The 24,268-nt window shown below is 40.7% G+C and overlaps 1 protein-coding gene and 1 long non-coding RNA gene across 10 annotated transcripts in view; one reads left to right on the top strand and one right to left on the bottom strand.

Moving 5' to 3' along the window:
• LOC123330824 overlaps positions 1–16,462 on the top strand; it is a 29,765-nt gene extending 13,303 nt beyond the window's left edge. For all 3 annotated transcript variants that reach the window (XR_006547015.1, XR_006547013.1, XR_006547014.1), the window contains one exon: positions 16,385–16,462. This is a non-coding gene — a long non-coding RNA (uncharacterized LOC123330824). The remainder of the gene's footprint in view (positions 1–16,384) is intronic.
• A 667-nt stretch (positions 16,463–17,129) lies between these two features.
• Positions 17,130–24,268, bottom strand: part of TJP1 (tight junction protein 1) — a 260,114-nt gene continuing 252,975 nt past the window's right edge. For 4 of the 7 annotated variants that reach the window (XM_025271181.3, XM_025271184.3, XM_006066397.4 and 1 more), the window contains 4 exons: positions 23,662–24,133; positions 22,233–22,450; positions 21,175–21,318; positions 17,130–18,618 (listed from right to left, as the gene is read on the bottom strand). In XM_025271181.3, coding sequence (XP_025126966.1) covers positions 18,524–18,618; positions 21,175–21,318; positions 22,233–22,450; positions 23,662–24,133 — 929 coding nt within the window. In that variant the 3' untranslated portion in view covers positions 17,130–18,523. The remainder of the gene's footprint in view (positions 18,619–21,174; positions 21,319–22,232; positions 22,451–23,661; positions 24,134–24,268) is intronic. The other 3 variants (XM_025271183.3, XM_025271186.3, XM_025271182.3) reach the window with 2 other exon arrangements.

Genomic DNA, 24,268 nt, shown 5'->3' with positions numbered 1-24,268 from the left:
GTAGCTGCAGCACGTGGGCTCAGTAGCTGTGACTCCCTGGCTCTAGAGCACACTCCAGCAGTTGCTGTTCTTGGGTGGTGGTGTTCCATCGCATGTGGGATCTTCCTCATCCAGGGATTGAACCCGTTTCTCCTGCATTGGCAGCCACATTCTTTACCACTGAGCCACCAGGGAAGCCCAGTGATTGTAGCTTTGTACAGTCCGAAGTCAGGGAGCTTGATTCCTCCAGCTCTGTTTTTCTTTCTCAAGATGGCTTTGGCTTTTCAGGGTCTTCTGTCTCCATACAGATTTTAAAATTTCTGTCCTCACTGTTGTGTATGCTGCTGCTGCTAAGTCGCTTCAGTCATGTCCAACTCTGTGCAACCCCATAGACGGCAGCCCACCAGGCTCCCCTGTCCCTGGGGTTCTCCAGGCAAGAACACTGGAGTGGGTTGCCATTTCCTTTTCCAATACTTGAAGTTGTGTATAGTGCCATTCATAATCTGACAGGGATTGCATTGAATCAGTAGATTGCATTGAGTAGTATAGTGATTTTCACAATATTGATTCTTCCAACAAGAATATTGTGTCTTTTCCATTTGTGTCATCTTTGATTTCTTTCATTAGCATCTTATAGTTTTTGGAGTACAGGTCTTTTGTTTCCTTAGGTAGGTTTATTCGTAGATATTTTATTCTTTTTGTTGCTGTGGTAAATGGGATTGTTTCTTGAACTTTTCTTTCTTATCTTTTATTGTTAGTGTATAGAAACGCAACAGATTTCTCTGTAATAATTTTGTAACTTGCCACTTTAGCATATTCATTGATGAGCTCTAGTAGTTTGCTTGTAGCCTCTCTAGTATAATATTTTCTACATATAGTGTCATGTCATCTGCAAACAGTGACAGGTTTTCTTCTTTTCCAGTGTAGATTCCTTTTACTTCCTTTTCTTTTCTGATGGCCATAGCTAGGACTTCCAAAACTATGTTAAATAAAGGTAGTGAGAGTGGACATCCTTATCTTGTTCCTGATCTTAGAGGAAACGCCTTCAGTTTTTCTCCACTGAGTATGATGTTAGCTGAGGTTTCTTGTATATGGCCTTTATTATGTTGAGGTAGGTTCCCTTTTTGCTTACTTTCTAGAGAAGTTTTCTTATATATGGATGTTTACGTTTGTCAAAAGCTTTTTCTGCATCTATTGAAATGATCATTTGGTTTTATTCAATTTCATTTTATTTTTAATCTGTGTCTTTTAGTTTTGATATTTTTTGGCAGAGATTTCATTTTTGAACTTTTTTCTCCTCTATAATTACCTCAAATAAGGGAATTTATGTGTGGTATCTCTGTTTTGCCATGTTATAAAGTGTTTTATTAATTGAAATATAATTGACATAGAAAATTAATTTCAGGAATGCAACACAATGATTCAACAGTTGTATATATTTCAAAGCAATCACCGTAATTAGTGTAGTTTCCATGGGACACCATATAAACTTACAAAATTAATTTTTTATTGAGAACTTTTCCCATTTAGTTTCTTAGTTACTTCCAAATTGGCAGTATGGTAATTTTTACTACAGTCACCTTGCTGTACATTTTATGTCCATTATTTTATAACTAGAAATTTGTTTCTCTTTTCCCCTTTCACCCATTTGACAACCCCCTACCACCATTCCTCTCTGGCAACTGTCTATGAGTTTTGTTAAATTATATAGTGTTTGTCTTTCTCTGACTTACCTCATTGAAACTAATAATACCAAGATCTATCCATGTTGTCACAAATTTCATTTTTTTCTATAAATTTTCTAAAACAGAAAATTTCTATTTTCATTTCTTTTCTATGGCTGACCAATATATGTCTGTACATAAGTGTACTTAGACATTAACACACACATGTATCTTCTTGTAATATATGTGTGTGTACAGATGTCTATTTCAGTGCTGCCTACTTTGTGTGTGTGTATAGATACCACCTGTCGGTGCTGCGTACATCGTTTCCATGTCTTGGCTATTGTAAATAACAGTAAGTCCCCTACATACAAATGAGTTCCATTTGTTTGTCAGTCCAACAAAGTTAGCCTAGGTCCCCAACTAACACAATCAGCTGTATGGTACTGTACTGTAAAAGGTTTATAATACTTTTCACACAAATAATACATTTTAAAAAAGCACAAAAAATAAAACAGTTTTCATCATACAGTACAGTACTTTGAAAATTACAGTAGTGCAGAACAGCAGCTGGCCTCGCGTGAACAGGCAAGAAGAGATACTGACTGGAGGAAGGAGAGGAGGTGGGAGGTGGTAGAGCTGAAGGGTCATCAGCAGTATGAGACGGAGGGCCAGCTGCAGTGTCACTCATGCCTGTTGTTGAAGGCTCAGGTTCTGGTTCCTTGCTGGATTCAGTTCTGTCTACATCTTGAAAAAATAATTGTGTGATGTCTGGATAAAAGCTCTTTTTTTCTCATCATGGATGACACAGTAGGGCTGGATTGCATTCTGTCGGCTGATGCAACCCTTGTGTACCGTTGTACATTTGGTCCTGGGCCTCAAAAACTAACAGTGCCTCCTCAAAGAAAGTCTCCTGGCCATTTCCTGCATGGTGAATCTCTTTGGTTCTTCAGCTGTTTCTTCTTCTCTTGTCTCTCTCCATCCTCTCTCTGGGCCTCCAGTTCCATCAGGTCTTCATGAGCTACTCATGTTGCACAGCACGGAGGTCAGTGAACTTGTCCTTTTGCAGATCCAGCTCCAGCTTCTCACTGAGGGTCACTGAGTTGCTGAAGATCCCTTTGGACTCTTCATCTGCCTTTTCAAATTCACAGTATCACAAACTGTCAGCAAATGTTCTCCCAAACCCTATTCATGGTGCCAGCCATAAACTCACTTCAAGCAACGTCATTGTCTTTTATGGCCTTGTAGTTGTTATAGTCCTTACAAAATCATTGCAGTGTTGTTCCTGTTTCATCACTCACCTTTGCTACCTGATGAAAAATGTGATGTAAATAATATTTCTTGAAAGTCGATGTAACTCCCTGGTCTGTAGGTTTGATGAGCAATGCAGTGATAGTATTCAGCAGCAGATGCATTAGTTTGACACTGAGTTGAAAGTTGTCCTTGAATGGTGGGTAGCCTGGAGCATTGTTGAGTAGTAAAAGAATGTTGAATGGGAAATCCTTCTCCAAGCACCTCCAGGATAAAGTGGTGGGAAAACCAGTCCTGGGAAGTGGCCTGTGTAACCCAGGCTTTGGGGTTACTCTTCCACACAACAAGAAGAGAGCCCTTGACTATGTTTTTAAGGGCTCCTGGGCTCTCTGAATGGTAAACTGAGAGAGGCTTCAGCTTCACGATGCCAGAAGCACTGCCACCAAACAGAAGAGTCAGCCTGTCCTTTGCTGCTTTATAGTTTGGCATCACTTTTTCTCCTTTGGTGTAGCTTCGGTCTGGCATCCTCTTCCAGTACAGTCCTGTCTTTCACATTAAAAATCTCTATGGTAAATGCGCCACTTTGTCAGTCATTTCATGAAGCATTTCAGGAAATTCCCAGGCAGCTGCTGTATCTGAACTTGCTGCCTCAACACCTACTTTTACATCGTGAAGGTTGATGATGGTTCTAGCCTTGAACCCATGAAATCAGCATGGCTGGCATTGAAGCATGCACCCTCTGATTCTTCATCGTGTTTCCTCTTCAGGTCTTCATTCAGGCTTTTAGCTTTCTCTTGGATCAGCATTAAGATGAGCTCGGCTCGACACTAATGCAGATTGTGCAAGCACACACTGAGGAATTTCTCCATCTCCTCCTTAACTTTTCCATAATTTTTAATATTATTGTTGACATCATCAGCACAGAAAAATCCACATGTTCCGTGATCATGTTCTTGTTCTTTAGAATAGTGCCAGTAGTTGAACAGTTCATGTTATAAGAATGAATGATATCTAGTATATTTTTGCCTTGCTTCACTCTAAATTATTTTCATTTTTGTTGCTGTCATTATCCCTTGGCACTTCTTAGCAGTACCAGCTACATTACTGCTGCTTTTACCCTTGCTCCCAGACATCCTGGGCTTGAAATAAAGATGCTGGACTAGTGTCCACTATACAGGACTGTACAGTGAAGTATACATGGACTTAACCAGTTGTAGAGGATGCACCCACTTGACAGGGTACGCCAGACGTGAACAAACTTATGTCATTGACATGTGAACGTACGTTCGCGTCTTTGAAAGCTCGCAACCTGCGGGCTCATATGTAGGGACTTTCTATAATGCTGTAATGAAAACGCACATAGGAGTCTCTTTTCAGATAAATACCCAAAGGTGCAATTGCAGGATTTGTGGTAGTTCTACTCGTATTTTTTTGAGGACTTTTCATGCTGCTCTCCACAGTGGCTGTACCATTTTACATTCCCACCAGCAGTGTGCTCGGACTCTGTTATCCACATTCCTGTCAACAGTTGTCATTTCTTGTCCTTTTGATAATAGCCATTCTGACAGGTGTGAGGTATTATCTCATTGTGGGTTTAATTTGCATTTCACTGATTATTAGTGATGTTGAGTATCTTTTCATGTGCCTATTGGCCATTGTTATGGACATCTATTTTGGAAAACAGACAAACATTTATTTAGATTTCTCCCCATTTTTTTTTAAGCAGGATTGCATTTTTTTTTTAAATTATTGAGCTGTGCCAGTTTTTATATATTTTGGAAAGTACCAAATATTTTATATATTTTGGCTGTTTGGTGGGGAGTCATATATAAGATCATATTTTCTGAAAATAAAATTTTACTTCTTCCTTTCTCTTTTGGATGCCTTTCTATATCCTATTTTCATGTCAGATGACTCTAACTCAGACTTCAGTACTGTCTTTATTTGGAGTGGTGAGCGTGAATACCCATATCTTGTTCCTGATTTTAAAAGAAAAAGCTTTCAGTTTTTCACCACTAGTACAAGGTTACTTGTAGGTGTGTATTATATTGTCTTATCTTGAGGTATGCTCCTTCCGTTCCCACTTTCTTGAAAGCTTTTGTCAGAAGAAGGTATTGAGTTTTGTTAGTTGCTTTTTCTGCATCTATTGAGAAGATCATGTATTTGTATTTCATTCTATACCATTGTTTTTCTGCATCTATTGAAAGATCATGTATTTATTCTTCTACTACCATTGTGTATCACTCTCATCAATAGATAGGTTTAGATTCAGATAGATAGATACATAAATATTGTCATCATCCTTCCATGATAGAAATTCCACTTGATTATGGTGTATGTACTTTTTAATTTGCTCTTACATTTGGTTAGACTTTTGCTGAGACTTTTTGCATTTATAGTCTTCAGACATATCAACCTATAGATTTATTTTCTTGTAGTGTTCCTTATCTCACTTTGGTGTCAGAGTAATTCTGTCATCATCAAAAAGAGCTTGGGAGTGATCCCTTCTCAGTTTTTTGGAAAGAGTTTGAGAATGTTGGGTGTTGATTATTTTTAATGTTTGGCAGAATTCACCAGTGAATCCTTCTGGATTGGGGCATTTCTTTGTCAGGAAGTTTGTCTTTATTGTTTCAATGTATTCATTTATTATTGGTCTATTCAGACTTTCTATTCATGATTCAGTCTTGGTAGGTATCATGCCTACCAATTCTGGGAATTTATTTATTTATTATAACTTATCTAATTTCTTGGTAATTGTTAAAATATGGGTTCCCAGATGGCACTAGTAGTAAAGAACCCACCTGCCAGTGCAGGAGACGTAAGAGACATGGGTTCAATCCTCAGGGTGAGAAGATCCTCTGGAGGAGGGCATGGGAACCCACTCCGTATTCTTGCCTGGAGAATTCCATGAACAGAGGAGCCTGGCTTTTATGGTCCCTTGTATTTCTTTGTCTCCTCTCTCATTTACCAGATATTTTGATTTCTCCTTTTTTCCCCTTTGTTAGTCTAGCTGAAAGTTTATCAGTTTGCTTTATTTTTTAAAACACCAACTCTTAGCTTGATTTTTAACTCTTGTTTTCTAGTCTCTTACTATGTTAGTAGCCCCAATTAGAGAAAGCCCGCTCTGCAACAAAGACCCAGCTCAGTCAAAAATAAATAAAATTTAAAAATTATTTTTAAAAGATTTTTAAAAAGTAGAGCTAATGGATATACACAGAACATTTCATCTAAAGACACCAGAAAACACATTCTTCTTAAGGGCAAAAAAACCATTCCCGAGGATATATCATTCTTGGGCCACAAAGCCAACCTTAACACATTTAAGATTAAAATCCCATGATTGCTTCCCCTTTACAATGATATAGAACTAGAATTCAGTAGGAGAAAAACGGTAACATTTTATAAATACATGGAAATTAAACAACACACTCCTGAATAACCAAGGGGTGAAAGTAGAAATGAAAGAAATTAGTATTTTGAGAGAAATAAAAATACAAAATACCACAATTTAGAGAGTACATCAAAAGTAGTTCTTATGTGCTTACATTAAAAAAAAGTGAGTTTCCAAAGAAAACAACTAATCTTTACACATCAAGGAAGTAGAAAAAAGAATTAAACAGAAAATTAGGAGAAAAAAGTAAAGAGCAAAGATTAGGGGTTGTTTTTTAAGTTCTAAGTTCTGCTCAAATAGAACTAGAGAGAAGCCCGTGTGCTGCGAGTGAGCCCACACGCTCCAGAGCCCATGCTTCACAGCAGGAGCAGCCTGCACACCTAAACTAGAGAACGCCCCGGTGCCACAACGAGGGGCCCGTTCACAGCACTGAAGACCTGGCACAGCCCCGCCCCTCCTCAAAAAAGTAAGATCCACCTATACGCTTTCTGTGAGACATGCCCTTTGGAGTCAAAGACACAAACAGGTTCAAAGTAAAAGGATGGAACAAGAGATGTCACACGAATAATAAGCAGAAGAGAGCTGGAGTGGTTATACTAATGTTGGTCAAAATAGATTTTCAGACCAAATAATATTGCTAAAGACAAAGAAGGACATTTCATAATGCCCTTGTGTTAGGGTTAGTTGCTCAGTGTATCCAACTCTTTGCCACCCCATAGACTGTAGCCCACCAGGCTCCTCTGTCCACAGGATTCTCCTGGCGAGAATACTGGAAAGTGAAAGTGAAGTCGCTCAGTTGTGTCTGACTCTGTGTGACTCCATGGGCTGTAGTCTGCCAGGCTCCTCCATCCAAGGGATTTTCCAGGCAAGAATACTGGAGTGGGTTGCCATTCCCTTCTCCGGAATCATCTTCACCCAGGGAATGATCCCAGGTCCCCTGCATGCAGGCAGACTCTCTACTGCGTGAGCCACCAGGGAAGCCCCTGAAAGTGTTAGTTGCTCAGTCGTGTCTGACTCTTTGTGACCCATGGACTGTAGCCTGTCAGGCTCCTCTGTCCATGGGATTCTCCTGGCAAGAATACTGGAATGGATAGCCATTCCTTCTCCAGGGGATCTTCCCCACCCTGGGACTGAACCCAGGTCTCCTGAATCACAGGCAGATTCTTTACCATTTGAGCCACCATGGAAGCCGGAGAGACCGTAAGATAAGACTCAAAAAAGTTAAGTTCAAATCACACAAAATGTTCTTTGATCAGAATGGGATTAAGTTAGAAATCAGTAAAACAAAGTGATTGGGGGAAGCCCCAGATATTTAGAAGTTAAAGGCGACACCTGTATGTTATATGAGTCACATTGCTACACAGCAGAGATTGGCACAGTGTTGTAAATCAACTATACTTCAGCAAAAAAATTTTTTGAAATAAAAAAGAATACACTTTTAAATAACTCCAGGGTTAAATCATGGAAAATTAGAAAATATCTTCAGTCAGTTCAGTTGCTCAGTTGTGTCCGACTCTTTGCAACCCCATGGACCGCAGCACGCCAGGCCTCCCTATCCATCACCAACTCCCGGAGTTTACCCAGACTCATGTCCATTGAGTCGGTGATGCCATCCAACCATCTCATTCTCTGTCATTCCCTTCTTCTTCCACCTTCAATCTTTCTCAGCATCAGGGTCTTTTCAAATGAGTCAGCTCTTTGCATCAGGTGGCCAAAGTATTGGAGTTTCAGCTTCAACATCAGTCCTTCCAATGAACACCCAGGACTGATCTCCTTTAGGATGGACTGGTTAGATCAACTGAATATAAATAAAATACAACATATCAAAATTTAAGGAGTAAAGTTAAAGCCGTGTATAGAGGGAATTTATAGTTTTTAAATGCTTATATTAGAAAAGACCTCAAATTGATGAACCTCTATCTTCAAAGGCCCAAAAAGAACAAACTGAACCCAGCTAAGCAGAAGGAAAGAATAAAAACTAGAGCAGAAACCCATTTAATGAGAAAGAGCTGATAGAGAAAATTCAGTGAAATAGATCAAAATTGATTATTTTACATGTTTTCTGAGGTTGGTAAGTGTACTGCAGTTTTGTAGAATAGTTTGTTCTCAGCAAATACGCATCACACCTGCAACCTGTGTTCAGATGACTCAGAAAAAATAATCTGTGTGTCTTCTCCCTCCCCATCAATTTATATGTTGAACACATAACCTCCAGTGTGGTATATTTGCACATGGGGTTTGCATGGGAGTGATTAAAGATTTTTTTCCCAGAGAATAAAAGATAAATCCATTTTTATTTACACTTTATAATAGATAATTAAGAGGCAAAAATAGATGACAGAGAACAACTATGTGGAAGAAAAATTTTAGTCATTCTTTTATGTTTTTATATTTGAGTGTAGTGGATTTACAATGCTGTGTTATTTTCAGGTGGACAGCAGAGTGATTCGGTTATATATTTTATATAGACACACATATATCCATTCTTTTTCAGATTCTTTTCCCATATAGTTTATTACAGAATATTGAGTAGAGTTCCCTGTGCTGCACAGTAGGTCTCTTTTGATGATCTGTTTTACATATAGCAGTGTGTATATGTTAATCCCAAACTAGTAATTTATCCCGCACCCCCTTTCACTTTGGTAACCATAGGTTTGTTTCCGAAGTGTGTGAGTCTGTTTCTGTTTTTAAAATAATTTATTTTGTAACTTTTTTTAGATTACACATATAAGTGATAGCGTATGGTAATTGTCTTTCTCTGAGTTACCTCACTCAGTATGATTATCTCTAGGCCCATCCATATTACTGCAAATGGCATTATTCCATTATTTTTAATGGCTGAGCAATATTCCTTTATATATATATATATGTTGTTATCCAGTCACTCAGTCATGTCCAACTCTGTAACCTCTTGGACTGCAGGACACCAGGCTTCCCTGTCCTTCACTGTCTCCCAGAGTTTGCTCGAACCCATGTCCATCGACTCAGTGATGCCATCCAACCATCTCATCCTCTGTCATCCCCTTCTCCCTGCCTTCAATCTTTCCTAGCATCAGGGTCTTTTCCAATGAGTTGGCTCCCATTTGCAGTCAGTCCAAAGGACTCTCAAGAGTCTTGTCCAGCACCACGTTTGAAGCATTTCTTTGGCACTCAGCCTTCTTTATGGTCCTGTTGTCAGATCCATACGTGACTACTGGAAAAACCGTAGTTTTCACTATACAGATCTCTGTTGGCAAAGTGACGTCTACACTTTTTAATACACTGTCAAGGTTTGTGATAGCATTTCTTCCAAGGAGCAAGCGTCTTTTAATTTCATGGCTGTAGTCACCACCTGCAGTGATTTCGGAGCCCAAGAAAATAAAATCTGCCACTGTTTCCATTGTTTCCCCATCTATTTGCCATGATGTATAGGGAACGGATGCCATGATTTTAGTTTTTTGAATGTTGAATTTTAAGCCAGCTTTGTCACTCTCGTCTTTCACCTTCATCAAAAGGCTCTTTAGTTCTTTGCTTTCTGCCATAAGGGTGGTGTCATCTGCATATCTGAGGTTATTGGTATTTCTCCTGGCAATCTTGATTCCAGCTTGTGCTTCATCAAGCCCAGCATTTCTCATGATGTACATACAAGTTAAATAAGCAGGGTGACAATATACAGTCTTGACGTACTCCTTTCCCAATTTTAAACCAGCCTGTTCCGTGTCCAGTTCTAACTGTTGCTTCTTGACCTGCATATAGGTTTCTCAGGAGGCAGGTCAGGTGGTCTGGTATTCCCATCTCTTTCAGAATTTTCCACAGCTTGTTGTGATCCACACAGTCAAAGGCTTTAGCATAGGCAATGAAGTAGATGTTTTTCTGGAACTCTCTTGCTTTTTCTATGATACAGAGGATGTTGGCAGTTTGACCTCTGGTTCCTCTGCCTTTTCTAAATCCAGCTTGAACATCTGGAAGTTCTCAGTTCACGTACTGTTGAAGCCTAGCTTGAAGGATTTTGAGTATTACTTTGTTAGCATGTGAAATGAGCATAGTTGTGCGGTCTGAACATTTTCTGGCATTGCCTTTCTTTGGGATTGGGATGAAAACTGACCTTTTCCAGTCCTGTGGCCATTGTTTAGTTTTCCAAATTTGCTGGTATATTGAGTGCAGCACTTCAGCAGTAGCATCTTTTAAGATTTGAAATAGTTCAACTGGAGCTCCATCACCTCCACTAGCTTGGTAGTAATGCTTTCTAAGGCCTACTTGACTTCACGCTCCAGGAATATCTGGCTCTTACAGGTACCACCTCTTCTATATCCATTCTTCTGTCGATGGACACTTTGATTGCTTCCATGTCTTGGCTGTTGTAAATAGTGCTGCTGTGAACACAGAGGTGCATGTATCTTTTCAAATTATACTTTTTCCAGACATATGCCCAGGAGTGGGATTGCAGGATCATTTGGTAGTTTTATTCCTAGTTTTATAAGGGATCTGCATACTGTTCTCCATAGTGGCTGTATCAATTTGCATCCTTGCCTACAATGTCAGAAGGTTCCCTTTTCTCTACATCTATTCCAGCATTTATTGCTTATAGATATTTTGATGATGGCCATTCCGACCAGTGTTAAGTGATACATCATATACTTCACTGTAGTTTTGATTTATATTTCTCTAAAAATGAACGATGTTAAGCATCTTTTCATGTGTTTATTAGCCATCTGTATGTCTTCTTTGGAGAAATGTCTATTTAGATCTTCTGTCCATTTTTTAAAATATTGACCTGCATTAGTTGGAGATTAATCGTTTGGTCCCATTGCTTGCAAATGTCATCTGCAAACAATGACAGTTTTACTACTTCTTTTCCAGTGTGAATTCCTTTTATTTCTTCTGATTGCTGAGGCTAGGACTACCAAAACTATGTTGAATAAAACTGGCTAGAGTGGACATCCTTGACTTGTTCCTGATCTTAGAGGGAATGCTTTCAGTTTTTCACTATTGAGTATGATAATTAGTTGTGGGTTTGCAATATATGCCTTTTTTATTCTATTAAGCTCCCTCTATGCCCACTTTCTCTAGTTTTTTTCATAAATGGGTGTCAAATTTTGTCAAAAGCCTTTTTTGCATCTATTGCAATGATCATCCGGTTTTTATTCTTCAATTTGGTTATGTGTTCTATCACACAGATTGATTTGCAGATACTGAAGAACCTTGCATCCCTGGGATAAATCCCAGTGCATCATGGTGTATGATCCTTTTAATGTCTTGCTGGATTCAGTTTGCTGTTATTTTGTTGAGGACTTTTACATTTATGTTCTTCAGTGATATTAGTCTATAATTTTTATGGTGTCTTTGTTGGTTTTGGTATCAGAGTGATGGCTGTTTCATAGAATGAATTTCACAGTGATTCCTTCTCTGCAGTTTTTTGAAATAGTTTCAAAAGGATAGGTGTTAGCTCTTCTCTCAATGTTTGATCGAGTTTGCCTGTGAAGCCACCTGGTCCTGGACTTTTGTTTGTTGGAGTTTTTCAATCACAGGTACTTAAGATTGGTTTGTTCCTGTTTTCTGTTTCTTCCCGGTTAAGTCTTAGAAGTGTGTACCTTTCTAAGAATTTGTCAGTTTTTTCTAAGTTGTCCAGTTAATTGGCATATAGTTTCTTATAGTAGTCTCTTATAACCCTTTGTATTTCTGTGGTATCCATTGTAAACTTCTTTTTTCATTCTAATTTTATTGATTTGAGCCCTCTCCCTTTTTTTAGCAGGATGCATTTGGCTGAAAATTTTTCTATTTTATCTTTTCAGAGAACCAGCTTTCAGTTTTGTTGTTTATTTGTCTCTATTTCTGCTCTGCACTTTATGATTTCTTTCCTTCTACTATGTTGGGTTTTGTTTGTTCTTCCTCTAGTTGCTTTAGGTGTGAGGTTAGATTACTTGAGATATTTCTTGTTTCCTGAGGTAAGATTGTATTGCTGTAACTTTCCTCTTTGAACGGCTTTTGCTTCTTTCTACTGGTTTTGGATAGTCATGCTTTTGTTTTCATTTCTTTGTAGGTAATTTTTTGTTCCCTATTTGATTTCTTTAGTGATCTGTTGTTTAGTGACATATTGTTTAGCCTCCATGTAATTCTCTTTTTCACATTTTTCTTATACTCGATTTCTAATCTTATGGCATTGTGGTCAGAAAAGATGCTTGATAGGATTTCTATTTTCTTAAATTTACTGAGGCTGGCTTTGTGGCCCATCATATGACCTCTGCTGGAGAATGTTCCCCGTGTGCTTGAGAAGAATGTGTAGTCTGCTGCTTTTAGATGGAATGCTCTGTAAATGTCAGGTCCATCTGGTCTAATGAGTCATTTAAGGCCTGTGTCTCCTTACTGATTTTCTGTCTGGGTGATCTGTCTGTTGATAATAGTGGGGTGGTAAAGTCCCCTACGATTATTGTGTGAAAGCACTTTCTTTTATGGCTATTAGCATTTGCCTTATATATTGATATTGAGGTGCTCCTGTGTTAGGTGCATATGTATTTACAATTGTTGTGTTTCCTTGGATTGATCCCTTGATCATTATATAGTGTCCTTGTTTGTGTCTTATAATCAAGTCTTCGTTTTAAAGTCTATTTTGTCTGTTATAACTATTGCTACTCCAACTTTCTTTTGATTTCCATTCTCATGGAATGCCCTTTTCCATCCCTTCACTTTCAGCCTGTATGTGTCCCTTTATCTGAAGCGGGTCTCTTAAAGACAGCCTGTATAGGGGTCTTGTTATTTGTATCCATTCAGCCAGTCTGTGTCTTTTGATTGGTGCATTTAATCCATATACATTTAAGGTAGTTATCAGTATGTTATGTTCTTACTGCAATTTCATTCTTTCAGATTTGGTTTTGCGGGTCTTGTTACTTCCCTTCCTGTTTTGCTCTCTTTTTAGCATTTTGTTTCAATTGCTTTTTCTTTTGTGTGTGTGCATCTGTTGTAGATACTTGGTTTATGGTAAGCATGAGGTTTTGGTATAGCAGTCTATATATGTACAAGATTGGTTTAAATTGCTGATTTATTTCCAATGTGTTTCCAACATCCTGCATTTTTACTCCACTTTTCTTACAATTGCTGGTTTTGTACCACATGTGTGTGTGGATGATTTCCTACATTTACTATTTGATCGCATTTACCAGTGAGCTTTCCCATTTGTAATTTTCTGGTTTGTAGTTACAGGTTTTTCTTTTCCACCTAGCCAAGTTCTGTTAGCATTTGTTACAAAGCTGGTTTGGTGCTGCTGAATTCTTTTAGCTTTTGCTTGTCCATAAAGCTTTTCATTTGAGTGCCTTGCTGGGTATTCTTTGTTGTAGGTTTTTTTCATGACTTGAATGTGCCACATACTTCTGGTCTGCAGTTGCCGCTGAAAAATCAGCTGACAACCTTATGGGGATTCTTTATGTATCAGTCTTTCTTTTCTTGCTTGTAATGCTCTGTTTTTCTGTCAGTTTGATTACTATGTGTTACCGGGGTCCAGCCCCGGTGGATCCAGGGAATTCGAAGGGGAGATGGCTTCGGCGATCAGGATATGATAGAATTAAAGATATAAAGAGTGGTTAAATAAGGATAGCTCAGTGAGAAAATTCAGTGGAGAAAAGAGGCTGAATAACTTGGTTTACGTGGAAAGCTAATAAAATTCCAAACCAAGGAATTTACGTCACCTACGTAGGCTGCAGGCCTCCCGTTCTCCTGAAGGAGAGGAGACACTAAGGCCTCCCTGGTCAGATCTTGGAAGCCCAGGCATAATTAGTAGGCTTGACGAGCCTCCACGCTCAAGATGGGAATTCAGCCGGAAGGTGAGAGAAAGAACAACATGGGGAGACCAAGTTTCGGTGAACAAGGCCCGCACTTTATTTTCCAAAGTAGTTTTTATACCTTAGGTTGTGCATAGAGGATAATGGGGGAAGGGGTAGAGTCCGCAGTAAGCCAGGCTTTCTTCCTGAAAACTTATCATATGCAAAAGTTTAGGTGAATTACATCATCTTCTGGCCAAGAGGCCTGTTAACATTTTAAGATCCTTTCTTCAGAAAACTTATTTTTCTCTAAAGGTGATTATTTTAAAGTCAGGCACCACCCTCCAAAAGCATTAGATAAAGTTGCATTCCTATAGGGCAAAGGTGTGGTGGGCTATAACAAGCAAAGAATTAACTCAAGGGTCCAAGGTTACAAACATTAAAGCTACTACTTACATTCCTATACACCAATTATATTAATCAATACACTGCTAGGGACACAGTAGGTAAGGGATATGGAAACTTAGCAGCAAACATTGGCCCAACAAGTGAAAAACCCTTCACCAATACAATTTCTAATCAATCTTTTAACTGCTCAAAGGAATCTGTATTTAAACAGTTTAGAACATCTCATGCCTCTCACAGTTGGGAGGCTGTGAACAATCACATGTGGCCGGAATAACCTTCAGAGGAGTTTGTAGGTTGAAACACTCTTATCACACCCAGGAACTTTATCAACTGGAGTTGTAATTTAACTCTTTTTCAGAGAGAGGTGGTGGGGGACAGCCACCACCCCCCCCCCCCCCCCCCGTAAAGTCAGAGGTGTGGGTGAGAGCACAAGGCAGTAAAGTAGGCAGGCTCTGGTTTTGGGGGTAGATGCTCGAGAATTTCCAGGGGGACTCCTGAGGCTCCATCCCGCCTTTGCTTATGCCGAGCCTCCTTCCTCATGACCTTTGCCACGGGTGGAGTTCCTCACGCTGGCTCCCGGCAATGTGTTATGGCATGTTCCTCCTTGGATTTATTCAGTATGGGACTCTGAACTACCTGGATTTGGGTATTTCTTTTTCCATGTTAGGAAAGTTTTCAGTTAGCATCTCTTCATGTATTTTCTCAGGCTCTTTCTCTCTCTTCTTCCTGAACCCCTGTAATATGAATGTTGCTTTGCTTAATGTCCCAGAGATCTTTTATACTGTCTTTTTTTTTTTTTGGTGGTGGTGGTCTTTTGTGTTAGAATATAATTGCTTTAGAATATTTTGCTAGTTTCTGCTGTACAATCAAGTGGATTAGCTCTATGTATACATACATCCCCTTCCTCTTGGACTTCCCTCTAACCCACCCGCTCTAGGTCATCAGAGCACCAAGCTGAGCTCCCAGTGCTATAGAGCATTCCCACTAGCTAGCTGTTTTACACATGGTTGTGTATATGTGTCAATCCTAATCTCCCAACTTGTCCCACCTTCCCCTTCCACCATGTCCACATGTCCATTCTATTCCCTCAAATAGGTTCATCGGAACCAATTTTTATAAATTGCACATATAAGCATTATTTTTCTCTTACTTTACTCTGTATGAGACTCTAGGTCTGTCCACATCTCTACAAATAACCCAACTTCATTCTTTTTTAGAACTGAGTAATATTCCATAATACGTATCTGGACCACAATCTCTTTACGCATTCATTTGTTGATGGACAGCCAGGTTGCTTCCATGTCCTGGCTATTTTAAATAGTGCTGCAGTGAACATTGGGGCACATGTGACTTTTTCAGTTATGGTTTTCCTCAGGGGTAGATGCCCAGTAGTGGGATTGTGCTGTCCATATGTAGTTTTATCCCTAGTTTTTTTAAGGAATCTCCATAGTGGCTGTTATCAGTTTACATTCCCACAAAGGCTGCAAGAGGGCTCTCTTCTCCACATTCTCTACAGCATTTGTTTGTAGGTTTTCTGATGATGGCCATTCTGACTGGTGTGAGATGATATACTTCACTAGTTTTGATGTGCATTGAATACATGAGAAGATGCTCAGTATTCATTGTTTATTCGCCATCTGTATGTCTTCTTTGTTTAGGTCTTTTGCCCACTTCTTGATTGGGTTATTTTTCTGATATTGAGCTGCATGAGCTGCTTTGTGTATTTTGGAGATTAATCCTGTCATTTATTTGATTTGCTATCATTTTCTCCCATTCTGAGGGTTGTCTTTTCACCTTGTTTATCGTTTCCTTTGGCTGTGCAAAAGCTGAGTTTAATTAGGTCCCACTTGTTTTTATTTTCATTACTATAGGAGGTATCATACATAGCTGACCATAGGGGCATGGGTTTATCTCTGGGCTTTCTGCACTGTTCGGTTTGTCTGTGTTTGCTTTTGTACCAGCACCATTCCTATATACAAACAACAGAAGAAGAGGAGGAGAAATTAAGGAAAGCATCTAATTTACCACTGCAACAAAAAGAACAAAATACCCAGGAATAAATCTACATGGGGTCAGAAGAGTCAGATACCACTGAGCAACTGAAAAAAGGAGGCAAAAGACCTGTATGCAGAAAACTTGTAAGATACTGATGAAAGAAGTCAAAAGACAAACGTGTACACCACCCAAAGCAATCTACAGAGTCAGTGCTCTTATCAAATTACGAAGGGCATTTTTCACAGAACTAGAACAGAAAGGTTTACAATTTGTATGGAAACACAAAAGACCCCAAATAGCCAAAGCAATCTTGAGAAGGAAAATGAGAGCTGAAGGAATCAGGCTCCCCGACTTGATAATGTACTACAAAGCTATAGTAATCAAGACAGTATGGTACTGGCACAAAAGCAATTATAGATGCAAACTGTACCTTAATTTATCTCCCCCAAAATATAGCAACATCAGAAAATGTCCATGTTATGTTTTTGGTTGGCCCTCAGGAATATGAATAAACTTAACCCATGTAGACTTATGGGCACAGTGGTAAGATGGCCTGTCCTGTGCCAGGCTGCAGGGAATTCCCCCCCACCCACTCCCACCCAAACAAGGCCCAACACGGCAGCAGGTGGTGACGATGGTCTGCAGGATTTTATATTAGGTTGTGAAGTTGCAGGACACTAGAAACAGTGGGCAAACAGACAAACAAGCACCTTATTTTAAAAAGTTTTATTCTGCAGATTTAGAAATTTGAGTTTTTAATAACTGTAAAAGAAATCCAGTCACACCTAATGATTAACAGAATGTAGTGGTGTATTATCTAAACAGAAATTGTGCTGATGTGCCATAATAAATTGTCTATTAGTAAAAAAATACACTTTAGGGCACAGCATCGTATCACAAATTACAGTAGGGATACTTTGCAAGAATTTATTCAAACTAGAGAATTCTGAGTAACTGTGTCTTCTGAATGCAGCACTTAAAAATGTAACAACTCTGTGCATCCTTTTTTCTTAAAAAAATGACCTTGTGTGTGTCATAGAAATGCTGCTTTATTGCTGCAGAAGTCAAAGTTCAAGGCTCAAGAGGTACAGGAGAGAATACAAAGGTAGCCTTAAGAAACTTGGTTTTGTTTATGTATAAAAAAGGTAAAGTTTATAAAAGTTAATTTACAAACCAAGAACAAAGTGGTATGCACGCTTTATGTACAAGCATCCTTAAAACATCAAAATTTATCAAATGCATTGCCAAAAGAAAAACAACCACTGCCTCTTGCCGGAAAAAAAAAAACACACCCAAAATCACACCATTATTTTCTTCTGGGTGATCACACATTTCTGAAACCACCAAATCCACAATTTACTCCATCTTTTTCATGATACAGTATCTAGATGCGCACAAAGCCATAAAACTTAGTGATACACAGACAGAATGATCTAACAAAAACATGAGGGTAAGGCATTCCTGCTGGTCAGTATGTCTGCGGTGATATGGTTAATTTATAGATCCAGAAGAGGCCACGGAACCAGTCTCATGCTTTGGTGTCCTTCCCTAAGAAAAGTGAGTTTTCGTATACAGTAAGTAAGTCATTGTCTTCACTTGACCCGCACCTCCCCCCCAACACACCACAAATTCCCCTTGCTGTACATTTCTGTTAAATCCACTACACTGGTTATATATTCGAGGTGCATTTTAAAAATATGTGCATATTATTTCATGCATAATAAAATAAATGTGTGTGCAGGCCAGGGCCATAAGAAAGTCTGAAACAGTGTACTTTGGAAAGACTAGAACTCAAATGCACCCCATTCACTGGCTGGTATTTTAACGGAAATCAATGTTAAGTAAGTGACCATATAAAAGTACAAAAGTCATGACAAAGCATCTCATCTCTAAGCCTCCAGCCCACACCAGCCCCAAATGGACAGTGGGCAGCATGTTCCCAGGCACGCACCCTCAGCCTCCCCCATCCCAACACAGCGCGTAAAACTAACACACTGCAGGATCAACTCCAGGAAAAGGTACTACTTGATAGAGTGGTTCCATTTTAGATTTAGTAAGTTTAACCCAGTTTCACATTATTTAATCAAGTTCATATATTTTAAGGATTAAAAGTGGTCAATCAGGACAGAAACACAGTTTGCTCCAACAAGATAATTTGGATCTCCAGGAAGACACTTGTTTTGCCAGGTTTTAGGATCACCTACAAGAGAAAAAAAGTCCACATCATTTCTGGTTCTTAAACTGCTTGCAATCATGGGGCAAATAAAACATTTAGACACAATTTTCCTCTATTCCTTTAGCATACTGTACTTGCACCAAAGCTCTTAGTGCTTTTTATTTCATTGCAGACCCACTGGAATTGAATGACCCAAAAGCTGTTGCAGATTTCTGTTCTTTGTTTTTAAGTTCATGCCTTTTAAAAAATAAATACAGTCAGGGTGATTATATGCCTGGGACAGTTTCAGTTTGCCCAAGTCCAAACACTCATTAAAAATACTCTTCTTTTACTTTCAAAAGTCTGGATTAATTGTATGATCAGTATTACATTTCTCACATTTGACACACCAAATGAAACCCTCAACATTCTACAGAATTTGGTTCTTAAAGACTCTCTTCCCTGGGAATTCTGGGGTGGTCCAAGTGGTTGAGACTCTGGTCCTACTGCAGGAAGTATGGGTTCCATCCCTGGTCAGAGAACTAGATCCCACAGGGACCCTGCCACCCCTCCTCCACACACCCCACCAAAAGACCCTCTTTCCCTCTACCCAAAATTTAAAAAGTGAGATTGGGCCAGAGTTTCTCAGCCTGCTCTGGCTGTACAGAAAAACCATCATGAAGCTTCTAAGTCAGTGAGCTGTGTGAGCCTGAAGCCAGGCCTGGGCCCTTAACCCGGTGACTTGACATTCACAGTTGCAGCTAAGCAGCCCTGGCAGTGGACTCCGCATGAAGAAGACTTGGGATGGCCTGTTGTCTCCTGTGTCCATGGTAGTGTTGGTGTTAATCACTCAAGTTGTATCCAACTCTTTGTGACCCCATGGACTGTAGCCCACTGTCTATGGGATTCTCCAGGCAAAAATACTGGAGTGGGTTGCCATCCCCTTCTCTAGGGGATCTCCTGATGTAGGGATCAAACCTGTGTCTCTTACACATTGCAGGCAGATTCTTTAGTCTAAACCACCAGGAAGCCTACAGTAAGTCACTGTCAAAAAGTTGATGCCTGCATAGCAGTTCTTTACCAGGAGCAGTTATACCCCCAGAGGATGGTGTCCAGAGGCGATTTTGGGGTCCCAGCTGGCATCTAGAAGCCGGGAGACTCTCAAACACCCCATAGAACCTTCAGACAGTAGGCTGTCCATTACCTCAGCAATGTCATGGATCCCATGAGTTCAGAGGGGTTCAATTCAAAGATACATGTAGGTTTATGTAATACTGCAGACAACAAATTGTTCAGACACTGAGATAAGGTTTTCCTCAGAGTTGTCGTAACTATCTTTAGGTTCAAAAATTCTTTTCAATACACTTGTTTTTCTTGGATTAAGTCAGTAACTATTGAAATCTACCCTTGAGCTTTTAAAAAAGAAATTTATAGCAGCAAAAGCATTCCAAAGTCATACAGAATTACACAGAAGCACATTTCTCTTCCAGGTGTAAGTACTCAAATTTAACACAGGAAAAAGTTTCCATCTAAAAATACGACGTGTTTTATGGCACAAGGCGAACTATTTGAAGCATACTGATTTTCACTTACAGTTAGGGCTCTCAACCTGTTTTGGATTCAAGGATGGTCACAGCCCATACTACGACCTGACTTGCAGGATATACGTTTTAAGTGTAATTTTATTATTAATGTCAATTCACTACTTCAAACTAGGCTAATGCAATGTTCTTAGTGGAGGCCCTGAAGAAACAGTTTTAACATTTACTATGTAAAAATTAACTTTCCCTAGAAAATGGGGAACTTGTGAATATACGTAGTATTTTATGTTAGGGTAGTATTAAAATATGCTCTTTACACCATAAAACTTTTACTCATACTGTTCCAAAATAAAAGTGCATAATTGGATCATCTGATTTATCAAAAATTCAGAAGGACTTTTAAATTCTAAAGTGATCTATACCAAAAATATAGAAAGTTCTAACTGACGTAGTCACCCAAGGAAGTGAGAAATGTGAAAATGCAATGGAAGGCTTGAAATTCATGATCTTGACAGCAAAAAGCCATTTTAAAATAGTGTATTACAGAAGTATTTAGGGTTTTACATGGAAAAACCGTGGCCAAATATGATCACAGTAGAAGGTCTTTTATCTTTCAGGTTTCTCTAGTGTATGTGTACATACACACACACTCTATAAAGTAATATATACACTTTGTACATTGAGAAATTAAAGAATAGTAGCCAGAAACAAGTTATTACATAAATCAAGTCCTTTTGTAAGAAGATGAAAATCCCTATGTATGCAGGACAGTATCAATTCTCCCGCCACATCTTAGAAATTTGACAGATAATTTTGTTGACCACCATGAAACTGTCCACTTTTGGCCAAATCATCCATGTTAAAAGGCAGAGGCTTCCCCACCTTGCCCTTCTCATTTACGACAGATGCGTCACAAGGAAACTCCACAACACCGGTGATGCCTACAAGGCCAGAGGAATGGAGGGCGATTGGCTCACCATCAGCGTGGGTAGTGCCATCGGCCCAGGCTCAATCAATGACAGCACCCAAAGCCCCAAAGGACAGAGAGAAGACAGCGTACCCGACGAGGAGTCGGATGATTTTAGAGCAAAAGACCAACCGTCAGGAGTCATGGACGCACAGTGTGGTAGGCGCAGCTCCACGGGCTTCAGGAACTTGAGGCCATGGGGCCCACACATCACTAGGGGGCTCAGCAGGGTCTCACCTGGGGGAGGGGAGAGCAGGGAAAAGAGGTTAGACAGCTGCCTCCTTCTGATCCCAGTTCTTCTCACCCTTCTAACCACAGGCCTTAAAGCCAAAAGGGGGTCAGTTCTCTGAGTGGCGCTGACCAAGAGAAACCACAGACTCCAGACGTAATTTAACATTTCCCAGTAGCCATGTTACAAAGTAAAAAGAAACAGGTGATGTCAATTTTAGTATTTTATATAACCTAATATATCCAAAACATGATTTCAAAAAGTGAGCAATTTACTACATCTCCGGAATGTCTAGCCCGTCTCAGTTTTAAAGCAGCCACGTGTCAAGTGCTGAAGAGCAGCACACTGCTGGTGGCCACAGGGTCCTGATGGTATGAGACACACACAAATGTTTTACACAGGTCACTTGTACCTTACATTTTTAATGTTGTATTTGCTATAGAGTTAAGTGAGTGAACACGACCTATTTAAGGAAACAAGCAAACATTGCTAAAATATTCTAAAATCTAAAAGTTGTTGTCACAGGATTCATTATTGTGTCATCCTGATTGACCCAGGAAGACTGTGACACAAAGAGCATTCCCAGGTTCCTGAAACAGCTCAGAGGCACGAGCTGCGGCAGCCAGTGGGGATGCATCCCCCCTGTGCGGGGTCTGGGGGAGATGAGGGCTGATCCAACGGCCTTACCTGCACCAGCAGGCGGCTGCTCCAAGTGAGGCCTTTGGAGTGGGTGTTACCTATTACCTAATCCATCTCTAGAGCTGCCAAGGCTGAGGACTCACAGATGAATCTGGGGGAGGGCAGCCAGAACTGGCCGGCAGGCCCCTCCCCAGCAGAAGGAACCTGAGGGCAGCCCAGGTATCCTGTCTTGTGGCCTGATATGCCTGCAAGAGTATGCAGGCTGCTTGAGGTGCGCACCCACCCTTCTCTTTGTCCAAAGGCGGCAGGATGCTGTTGTCGCGGCAGACCTTGAAGTAGATCTCCTGTTCCACCCCCTCAGGAATGGCTCCCTGGGGGATGATGATGCTGACACCGGTCTCAATGGAGCTCAGCACCCCACCATTGCTGTTAAACACGCCGCGGGCAGTAGCCACCACTGTGTGACCGTCTTCATCTTCATCTTCCTCCACGGCTGAGGGACTGAGTTCAGAAACAGCCAATGAAGAACACTGCTAGTGACACAGAAGCTCCCACGGCTGTGTTAATCGAGCGTATTTCTCCACATCATTAAGGTATTTTAGTAAGTAAAGTTTCAGTGACAGATCCTACTCACTGGAATAACTAAGCATGCACTTCTGGGACAAGTTTTGCAACCAGAACACGCAAAGCCTGATACATTGCTCACCCAACATCTTACATCCATGAAACGTGTTTTAAAATTGATGGCACATCATGCTTTGATAGCTTGTTTTTTCCTTCTTAGTGATAAGTAAGGCAACAGTGGCATCTTAGATATGATAGTATATACACTCACTAGGCCTCCTCTCTCTCCACTGAGGATTTCCCGTGTGCACATATTTCCCTTCCCACCCAGAGCACAGACATCCAGCTCCATGAAGTCATGAAGACCCTGGTGCAGGCAGACACATGTGGAGAGGTGCCAGCCCATTTGCATGGTCATACAAGGTGGAGAGGATGCGGTACCAATTCTCCTTCAAAAGTGGGGGCTTTTGGGATCTCCCAGAGTTAAGTTCTAAGCCAGGACTAAAGGTGAGCAGCAAGATAGCTTCTGGACAAAATGAAGCTAAGCGTGAGGGCCTGCAGCCTCACTCCTGAGCGGCCAGAGGCAGGGGTGGGCCTGCTCCTTCGGGACCCTGACTGTCCCTCTGCTCCAGGGGCAGCCTGCAGGTAGACCCGACTGTCTCTCTGTATCAGCGGCTGAGGGAGGCTGTCACGGTGCAGACAAGGGAGGGGCCGGCCCCAGGCAGGCTGGCTTCTTCTCATCTGCTCACCATCTGACCACAACTGTTAAGAAAGCGTTTCTTTTTACCCTCGCTGAAAATGAACAGTGGGTGAGGAAACAAACTCTTTGAGACACTCTCCGGATGTGCCTCCCCAGCTGGAGGTCAGAGGTCAGACCGGGGCCGTGTCATGCTGAATGAGCTGCAGTGTCCCTCAACCTGGTTCTTACACAGCAGGGACAGTGAGTGAGGACAGCTGAGCCACGTGAGCAGTAGCTTCAGGACGGCACTAGCATCATCTCTGCAGAATCCCTGCTATGGCAGTGGTTCCAGCGTTTGGCACGGCACCACTCACCTTCAAGTCTGAGCTGAGATCATCAGGCAAGTACCCCAACTACACCTGACTCACATGAGGCCGATCACCAGGTCGGGCAAAGACAAGACTCTTACCTCACGGGCACTGCTCTCGGCCCCGTGCTAACACTGTTTACTTGGTATTTCAGCTTGTTGTCTGTGTGGACAGAGAAGGTCTCCACACCACTGTCAAACTCAGGAGGCTGTGCAGACTTCAGGAGGGTTTTCGGAGAAGCAGGGGCTTTGGAGGACAGGTCAGGTTTGTGTGCGGTTTCATTCGGCAAGAGATTGTGGTTGAATTTAGGGCTTTCAAACTTGCGTTCAAACGGCCGTGCAGAGCTTGTGTATGGTTTTGGTGTGAATCGATTGTATGCTGGCGTGACGGTTTTCTGCGTCTGCTCGACCCCATTAGCTGGGGCTTTCTCTGGGAAACTCTTTTGTGGGTAGAAGGCAGACTGGACAGCATCCTCTCGAGGGGCTGGTCTGTAAGCTGCTGGCTTATTCTGAGATGGAGGTGGGTCTGGTTTGGACACTAACGAGTTCTGAAAATCCAATGACATGGCATTACCTGAAAAAAACAGTAGAGAAGTATTTCAGAAACTTCTGAAAATAATTTAATCTGTGAATACTGAATTACTATGCTGTGCATCGAAACTAGTATAAAGTCAATCAACTGTACTTCATAGTGGCGTGAATAAAAACA

This window comes from Bubalus bubalis, chromosome 20, assembly GCF_019923935.1.
Source record: "Bubalus bubalis isolate 160015118507 breed Murrah chromosome 20, NDDB_SH_1, whole genome shotgun sequence".
Lineage (NCBI taxonomy): Eukaryota > Metazoa > Chordata > Mammalia > Artiodactyla > Bovidae > Bubalus > Bubalus bubalis.
Note: the sequence above shows the minus strand (reverse complement) of the source record. Positions and strands in the feature narration are given on the sequence as shown.